This window comes from Meleagris gallopavo, chromosome 4 (assembly GCF_000146605.3).
Source record: "Meleagris gallopavo isolate NT-WF06-2002-E0010 breed Aviagen turkey brand Nicholas breeding stock chromosome 4, Turkey_5.1, whole genome shotgun sequence".
In the NCBI taxonomy this organism is placed as follows: domain Eukaryota; kingdom Metazoa; phylum Chordata; class Aves; order Galliformes; family Phasianidae; genus Meleagris; species Meleagris gallopavo.
In genome coordinates this window covers 22474099-22483409 of record NC_015014.2, presented here as the reverse complement: position 1 = coordinate 22483409, position 9311 = coordinate 22474099, and the positions used below count along the sequence as shown (strand labels likewise).

Here is a 9311-nt window from a genome sequence, read left to right as displayed (position 1 = left end):
AAAATAAAACAGAAACAGCCAAAAAGTCCTACACTTTTAAAAGAAAAATCCTGCCAGAGATGAAAACAGAACAGAGGGGAAAGAGGAAGTAAAGTGTTAATGAGTAGTCCACTGAACTGACAGATAGATTTGTTCAGTTAGGCTTGGTGATTTTGACGGGAGTATTTCAGCACTTTAAACACTCATTTCCATCTTTTTAGAGGACTGAGTGTTTGATTTCGTGATGTATAAATATTAAGTAGATGATGTGTAGATAGCAGTCTAATGGGTCTTTATAGAAGACCCATGAATAAAAGCTAACCTGGAATTAATTATATGCATTTTTAATATGGTGAATGAACAGTTTAAACCACCCACAGAAACAAACTAGGTCGTCTTCTTTGCATGTTTTCATTCAGTTTAAGTTGGGATGTTCTCTGATGTGTTCAAGCTAAGCACGGATTATATTCTGTTTGAATTCAAATTGTTGAATTGGTTCATCAAAATGTGGATCATGAATAGTGGATTAAAGAGCATTAGGGAATAAATCTAGTGGTGGTTTAATTAAGTGGATAATAAACAGATTACAAAAACTCAAACCTAAGAGTCAATAATAAAATCAAATTATGCTGACTGTTGGCAGCTTCTCAGCACTTCCATGCTTAGAGCAGCTGTAATTATCACGGTAAGGCTTTGTTCTAGCCAGGAAACAGCTACCTGTTAAAGAGAAGCATGGAGATGCCAGACTTCTGACTGTCCTATAATGCTAGATTGAACAAAGTCTGTATAGGTTTTATTCTTAAGCACTGTTTTTACTTTCGTTTCCAGAATCTCGAAACAATTAAGATGGTTTTTGTTTGTTTGTTTTGAATATGTTCTTTTTAAAAGAAGTCATAGCTTTTAAACTAAAAGAAATTGATCGTGTTGCTGATGGGTGTCTGAATGCTTTTCAGAATCCCACTGCGTATTTTAATGGAGGTGGAGGTTTTAGCCTCATGTGTACCACTCATGTTACAGGGGCAGGTCTGTATGTGCTCTTTTTAACAGAGATGTGACGATCTCATGAATTATTGAAAAGAAAATCCTAAGAATATAAACTTTGTTTTTAGGGTTGTAACACTTAGGATCTAGTAGTCTGGACTGTGTCGTGATCCACGTTAGAAAGAAGAGAAAAATTACTTGTAAGACTGAATATAACTAGTTGACCTTTTTTATGAAATGTGTTTTCTGCACAACTTGATCATTTGAATTAAGGCCCATGTCTTTACCTGTTCTACTTTATTCTATTTATTTCCTTTTAATAAGTAAGTGGGTAGCTACTCTACATATTTGTACAGCTGAGGCATGTCAGTTCATGCTAACTAGTGTTTTAGAATACCTTCCGGATTAATGGCTTCTTAAGCTGTATCCCTCTCTGCTTATGTAAAATTTCATCAAGATTTGCAACTCAGAAAACAGATGCTTTGTTTTAGAAATTTGGTGATTGTACAGGGAGTAGGGACTAGAAGTGAAGCAGGAGAGCAGTGCCTGGTCTTCAGTACATGTCATAAAGATCCTATTCTCTTTTTTTCCATGGTAGTGTAAGTAAGTAAAGTAGGTGCTTAGAGAGTTCATGTTCATTTTAGATGTATATTGTAGGTGCTACATAATTTCTCTCGTGTGTCAGGCAATGGCTTAGCATGCTATTTTATGTTGAAAATGTGAAAAGAAGTATTGAAATTTTTTTGAAAGTTTTTTGTCTGATTTTTTTTTTAAGCCCTCTTGAACTTTCCTAAAATAAGTCCTTTTAATGTTTCAGCCATATTCTGTAGTAACTTTCTTTCGTAGCAGCCAGAGAAGAGCTTGTAAACAAGCAATTTTGTCCTTTTTGCTGTTGATCTCCAGTTCTGATGTTCAACTTCTTGGCTTTCATATCAACGTTGCCTAAGTGTAGTTCATATGGGCATAGTGTTTTCTCACACTGTCACTCTGGTTGCCTTCTTTAGTAAGTTTTAAACATGCTTGGTATGACCAAGCTGCTCCAGGTGTAAGTTATTTGTGTATTCAGCTTTTAAACAAAATACCATAATAGGCCTGTAAATTCTCTATGCCATTTTCCAAGCTGAAACAGGACACAGGCAAAAGGACATGTGTGCCAAGCAAGGGAGCAAGGATGATCTCATTAGTGGAGTGAAATCAGGAAACACCAGCTTGATAAAGCATGAGGTGGTGCAGGGTGATGTTAAACTACAGGAAAAGAGCTGTTTAATGTGGTGAAGGGGAGTGGTATCCTTGAATGATAATCGTGGAAGAATGTCTTAGCACCTGCATTTTTCAGTGAGTGAGTAATGGCGCTTCTCTCATGGAAAGGAGAAAGTGCCTAATATGGATTATGTGTGTGTTGGTTTAACAGATGAGAATTTTAGAAATACTACAGAAATAATGAATAGATTACACAGCCTGAATGCATGAAGTTAGGCATGACTCATTAGAAGTTGTAATGGCAAGTGTAGTGATGAAGAAATCATAAGCAAGGAAGATCAGATAATACTTAATCACATATTCCTTGTGTGGTGAACTTACCTATTGAGTGTCGTATCCTTTAACAGCTGCTGTTAGGATGTTTTACTGTACTCTAGCACATACAGAAAACTAAATGTTAAATGGTTTATTTTCTCTCATGTCTAAAGTGACTTCATGACTGCTGAAGTCTAGATTTTTAGAGTCGAGAAAGATGTCTGAGATTTGAGTGCTTGATAAGGAATAATCAGTTAATGACAATTTTTGTGTAAAGAAGGGACGTTAATAATTGGATTACATTTTGAAGATTTGAGTTTGGTCTACAACATTAATTCAGAAATTACTGTCACTTATCTTATGCTTATAGGTAAGAGCACACTTTTGTACCGCCAAAAGCAACATAGAAAATTTTGTCTGGTACCACCTCCGTGGTATCTCATGTACAAATATCTTTATACTGATCCATTGATATGTAAGGTTTACACTGAAGGGTTAGAAAGCACTTAGTGGTTTTTGGAAGCCAGAGCTAAAACTTGAAAGGTGAGTTGATATCTTCAGCAAATGGTTGAATGTTTCTGTACTGGGGGAGAACCTTGACCAGTTACTGATGTGATAGGAGTTGAAAGTAAGATTATGAAAGGTTTTTGTAATGGAGGGAAACAAATGGAAACAGCACCCAAAATCAATTATTTTGTTATTATGGCAATAAACCAGCAGTATATGTCATTCAATAGGTGCCACGTGGCAAACAGGACCTGTCCAAAAAATCATGTCTGGAATAATCAAATTTGCAGATGTTTGGCACAGCAAGATTTTGGTTTCTCTTCTCACCTTGGAGATTCTGGTAAGATTCTAGTTTTGCTTAGAGGATTAATTGTAGCTCCATATTTTGATTTGCGTAAAGAAGAAATTATAAGAGTTTATTTAAGTGGTTGATTATTTTTATTTGTAGCATTTGTGTTTTGATTTATATTTGTTCCTAAAATACCTCCATGTATGAATTTGATGTTATTTTTTTCACGTAAAAAACAAGAGTAGGAGGACAAAATTCTGATAATTATGCAACTTCTCTGGTGCGTTTCCAGACACATATGAAGGATTCCATATTTGTGGGCCCAACAAAGAGCTGGATGAAGAAACCTGTCAATGCGTCTGTAAAGGAGGTGTGCGGCCCTCAACCTGTGGCCCTCACAAAGAATTAGACAGGGCATCATGTCAATGCATGTGCAAAAACAAACTGCTCCCCGCTTCCTGTGGGCCCAACAAAGAATTTGATGAAGAAAAGTGCCAATGTGTATGTAAAAAGACCTGTCCCAAACATCAGCCACTGAATCCCGCAAAATGCATCTGCGAATGTACAGAATCTCCCAATAAATGTTTCTTAAAAGGAAAAAGATTTCATCACCAGACGTGCAGGTAAAAATTCAGTTTTTTAGCCCTTTTAATGTAAATGTATCTAAGGTATAAAATTTGTGGTTGCGTTGTTAGCTATTTTATTGAATTCTTTTATAGCCATAAATAAATTTTAAGCCTCTCTTAAGTCCATCTTTATCTTCCCTATCTTTCATTGTCCCAAAAATAAGCTGTTAAACTGATCCCAGGTGTATGTGTGTTACTTACATAGAGTGAAGCAGCGCAAAGTAATGTTACTCTCTTAGTTTCAAAGACCACGCTCGTGAAATAATCCAGGATTATTAGCTGAAAACACTGAGCAAGATGTGAGTAGTTAATAAATACCGTATTTGCAGCCTTCCTCATTCCTTGTTGCTTTCTTCATAGTTCATTGATTGAACTCACCAAGTAGTAACATAACTGTAATCCAGACCTCTTATCATATTGCAAAGTGGTAACTTGGTATCCAAACCAAGCATGCAGCATGTTAACTTACCTGCAGGACTGACAAGATTAGCCTCAAGCCTGAAAAAAAATTGCCTGGGGGAAAAAAAGGATTCTGAAATGGCCTTAGATTATACTGTAGTGGTTTTGAACTGAAGATAGCAATAGATCATAACGTCTGTCTTTCATAAACAGGCACCCATTTAAATACAGGTTTCAAGTATAACTAACTGTGTTGAAATTTGAAGCTTATACTTTTCTCATTTGACTCATTGCCAGTGTCTGGACAAAAAAAAAAAGCAACCAGACTTGCACTTTGTCTCCATTATATACTAGAAAGTACTTAGCATTGTTATTGTAAGGTTACTTTAGGTCACATTCTCCTTTTAATAGAATAAAAGAATAAAAAGGAAAAGGAAGAGGAGTTCAGGGACAGCCACAGATAACTATCTTTGTATAAGTTCTATTCTTCAGTCAAGGAGAAATTCTCCCCCTTTTTAGGTATGTGTGCTTTAATGCTTTTTGTCATTGAACTTATTTTAATCTAAAAGAGGCTTTTCTGCTTCTTTTCTTTGAAGTTTGACTTAAGCATGTAGTCTCTGATCTTACTTCAGAATGCACATGTATGTAATATGAAGTACAGATGTAGCGCTAGTGAAATCAGAAAGTAATTGGAGGAGTTTGCTACCTGAAGGAAGTATGTTCTCATTTTCAAGATCGTAGTTATGATGTGATATAAACATACATACCATAAACAGGGTAATGCAGGCCCACTGCATTAGTAAAGAAGGTAAGAAACAGTTCTGGGTAGGAAAATGGCAGACTCAACTATCAACCGAGTCTAGATTGCCACCTCAAGCTTGATAGGATAGAGTATGGTAAGCTGATTTAAAAGCAGAAAAATATTACTCTATCTTCAAAATTAGAGGGAAAAAAACAAGGTTTGAATGGAGCTACAACCAGGCTTTAAAAAATATTCCTGAGAATCTCTTGAAATAAACCTGTTTATCTACAATAATATAGCATTGTATTTTGTGAAGAATAGACCAATTAAAAGTGGTTGCAAAAATACGAAAGATGTGTATTAATGCTCACTCTTTGTTTTTTCAGTTGTTACAGACCGCCATGTACAGTCCGAACGAAACGCTGTGATGCTGGATTTTATTTTAGTGAAGAAGTGTGCCGCTGTGTACCCACATATTGGAAAAGACCACTTATGAATTAGTGAAGAAAGCTACTTCCTATTTTGGTGTACATTTTTTCCATTAGAATGAAAGAACAACAGAAACTTTGCAAATACTTGGAATTTAATGTTCACCAGAGACCCTGTGGGGCTTTCACAGACAAACACATTGTGCTTTTCTCAAGATGTGGAAAGCCAATGTAGAAAATAACGGGGGTTCATGTTTTATAAAGAACTCAGTAAGGACTTATTTTCTGCCAATGACCAAACAGCCTAGGTTCTACTTCTTGTGATTTTTTTAAAGAGATAATGACTATATAATTTATTTCCACTAAAACCATTGTGCAGCATTTGTTTATAGCAGTAACAATTGTTAAAGCTCACTGTGATCAATATTTTTATATCATGCAAAGTATGTTTAAAATAAAATGGAAATTGTATTATATAATGATGAGAATGTTTGATCCATCTGCCTATGGAAGGGAACTACAACTCAGCTACGTTACCAGAGCCCTAAAAAAGGAAAGAAAGAGGTTAAGAGAAAGCACTTGTATAAGAGGAAAAAAAATTCAGATGTTTCCTTGGAGCTGTTGTATATAGCAACAATAATACAAAGAGTTAATATTTCATAATCCAGTGATACTTCTGCCTTTTGAATAAAATCAGCAAAGCAAGGACAGTTAGTAACTAATGAAAACATTGCAGATCTTGCATGTACCTTGTGCAACCATAAGGTCCGCAGCAACTAGTTGTGTTCCAAAATGCACATTCTTTAATTTCTTCTTGTCCTGGTTTTATCAGCATTCCGTATCGTGACATCATGCAGCAAGCCGTTTGGTGCTGGAGCGCTACGATTCCTGGGTCCTGTGCTCCTATCAGTCTCAAATATTATCACATGAGTTCTGGCCTTCTGAGAGGAAGATACACTGAGAAGAGAGAGACTACGCTGCCCAGACTACAGTTTTCCAGTACTCACGTGATTTCCAATTCTGGGTGATGGGCAGATCGCTCTTCCCTTCCAGGAGGCCAGTTGTGAGTATCTGCCTACAAGAACTTGGACTCCGTCTCTCTCTCTGTAATAGTGTTGAACATTGCTCTGTAGATGTGAGCCAGGCCCCAAATAATTTGTTCCTCCTTAGATTTGCTGAGGCTGCAACCATGCTGTCTTAAAGCTGCCTAAAATTTCAGGGTTCTGTAGGTGTTCAGGAGTGAAACTTTAACGCATCAGGGGTGCCCATTTCTCTAAGGTCTCTCCCAAGTCCATCCCCACTCTCTGCCATTCAGTGCTCTCTGGATTTGGGAGAGGCTTTTTCCAGATACTGTAAATACAAATACTGAGTAAAATGATGTGAAATGATTCAGGGAGTTTTACAGCATGATTACTGACCAAAAATTTCAAAAAATGTGTAAAGGAGTTGAAGGAGAAAGTGGGAGCTTGGTTAAAAGTCGCATATTCTATAAAATACTTATTAACTCCCACTGGGGATAACTTCCAGTGTTAAAATCATACCACATTGTATATAGGCACCAGATATGTGTTTCCACCAAGTGATTCTAATTTTTTATGCACGCTAGCAGCCATAAAGAGCAGAGTGACAAACTTAAAAAAGATCCAGAACATTCTAAGTACTAAACTCTGAAACGTGATAGAATGTAACCCCTTAGCAAGTTGTATTAAAAGGAATAAAGTCAGTCTCTTCTTTTCTTTTAACCTAATAAGAGCAAGTTGGCATGGTGCCAGAAATAATAAAGATAATATAAAATAAATATAAAATAATGATCTATTGAAAGTTATTACTATGAAAGTTAAAATGCCATCATGCTTTCTGTGTTACAGGCTGTATACTACTAAAATAATTCAAAATGCCTTGATGTAGTTTTATTCTATCATAGAGTCAGTCAGATATCCTGGTCAAAAATCTGTGTGTACAAAAATAATTTGAAGGAAAACAGCACATTTTACACTTCACTGGGGACGTGAAAGGGCTTCCACCTGTCCAGTATGGATCAACATCTTGTCTACCTAAGTTGTCAGGACTTCTCTTCGTTAAAGTGAGTGCAAAATCAAGCATCTATAACTCTGGGGAAAAAGGTAAGACTTTTAATTTGCATGGTAATAGCAACGCATATAGAAAAGTCCACTTAAAATTAAAATGTTTCAGAAATTGGAAGGGATTTGTTAAATTACACAAAATTTGTTGTGTGTAGAAATCAAGCAAAGCAAGATTTTTGTAGTAGTGGGAAGATCTACTAAGATATATTTAGACATCATTATTTTCAAGTGCTGGTTCCAAGCAGCAGCTCTTTTTTTTTTTAATAAGATGGTAACTAATATTTCCAGTTATTTCCTAGAATGTTTAAGTTTACTTTTCTGGATAATTGCACACTCATAACACAGCTCTTTAAATTGTTTTAAATAAAAGACCAGCTATTTATTATTTGAACAGCGTGAAGTTTAGGCATACAAATACTGAGGCATATCTTTATTACTTATTGCCTCAGCAATCAAATGCAAGTTGAATTCCAGCTGACAACTTTATGGTAGTACAACCAGACTCAACTTCCTTCAGTTAGATTGTTAGTCATGCAAATTAGTAGTGACTAAATTGGCAATAACAGCCTAATAGCAAGAGACCAATAGCCAAAACTTCATCCAGTGTTACTAAAGATAAGGCATCTACTTCTATGTCTTAGCAGCTTAAAAGTGAAAGAATACTGTAAGAAATCAATTCAAAAGCAATTGTTATGAAGATTTAAGTGAACAAACTGTAGGTGAAACTCCTGGAGTAAGCTTCCTAATTTCTACTAATGTCCAATACAGAAGAGAAGAAAGAATCCAAATCTGAAACCAGGAACAAAAGCCAAGTAATCCAGTATCGAACAAGTTAGATAATACATACTTGAGATTAAAAAGGAGAGCACAAGCAACAGCAGAGCAAAACTGCATTCCAACAAGTATATAGATTATAAAAACAGAATGTTATAATACTGTATAAAAAAAAGCAAAACAAACCTATAACCAACCACCGAACAGAGCAATGCTCACTTCAAATAATTTGAAATGCATTCAGTAAAACAGAAGAGCTAATAAAAATCATTCTATTTCAGCAAATATTTGGATTTCTATTGAAGAAGGTATATATTCTAAAGCTACTCTCTCAAATGAAAGTTACTTTCTTGAATGCATTTTTAAAAAATTTATAATCTGGAGGACTTTTGAACATTAATGGTGTAAATCACTAAGAAAAACTAAGATATGAATAAAGCAAAGAGTTAGCTTTTGAAATATGTTACAAATCAGATTTATGTTTGAGCAGTGGACTGGCCAGGAATTCTTGAAGATATATAGATACGCAGAATAAGACATGAAAGCAATTGAGGGCATTTTTGGGTAATCATGCTCTCCTTCCTTACATCAAACATATAGAAAAGCTGATAGATTTATAGTATTTCCAGCTTGAGGTATTTCATTTTAATCTCCTTAAAATTTTCAGCTTCAATTTAGTTCTTAATTCCCTATTCATTAAATATATAAAAACATTAGAAGATGTACCCTAAAAATACCTAAAAATATGTGTTATAATCATATATACAATTTATTTTGCACTAACTCTGCAATAAAAACATTATATTGCCATTTTTGTAAAAAACCATCTACCATCTCGAAAAAAATACAGGGAAAAGAAAAAAGACTGCAGTCATTCATGCTTAATAGTAAACAGGTTTATGCTTACACTGCATCAGGAGTTTACAGCTGTTCCTGATTCTTTCAATTATTATATTATATAGAGACCATAAAAAGCAGCACCTCTCT

At 35.2% G+C, this 9311-nt stretch overlaps 1 protein-coding gene across 1 annotated transcript; it reads left to right on the top strand.

The window, feature by feature from the left end:
* The first annotated feature begins 2874 nt into the window (after positions 1–2874).
* On the top strand, positions 2875–7257 carry LOC104910687 (vascular endothelial growth factor C). Its single transcript, XM_010709858.3, has 3 exons — positions 2875–3322; positions 3564–3894; positions 5425–7257. The coding sequence occupies exons 1-3, from the start codon at positions 3112–3114 to the stop codon at positions 5537–5539; spliced, it is 657 nt and encodes a 218-aa protein (XP_010708160.1). The 5' UTR covers positions 2875–3111; the 3' UTR covers positions 5540–7257.
* Positions 7258–9311: the final 2054 nt, after the last annotated feature.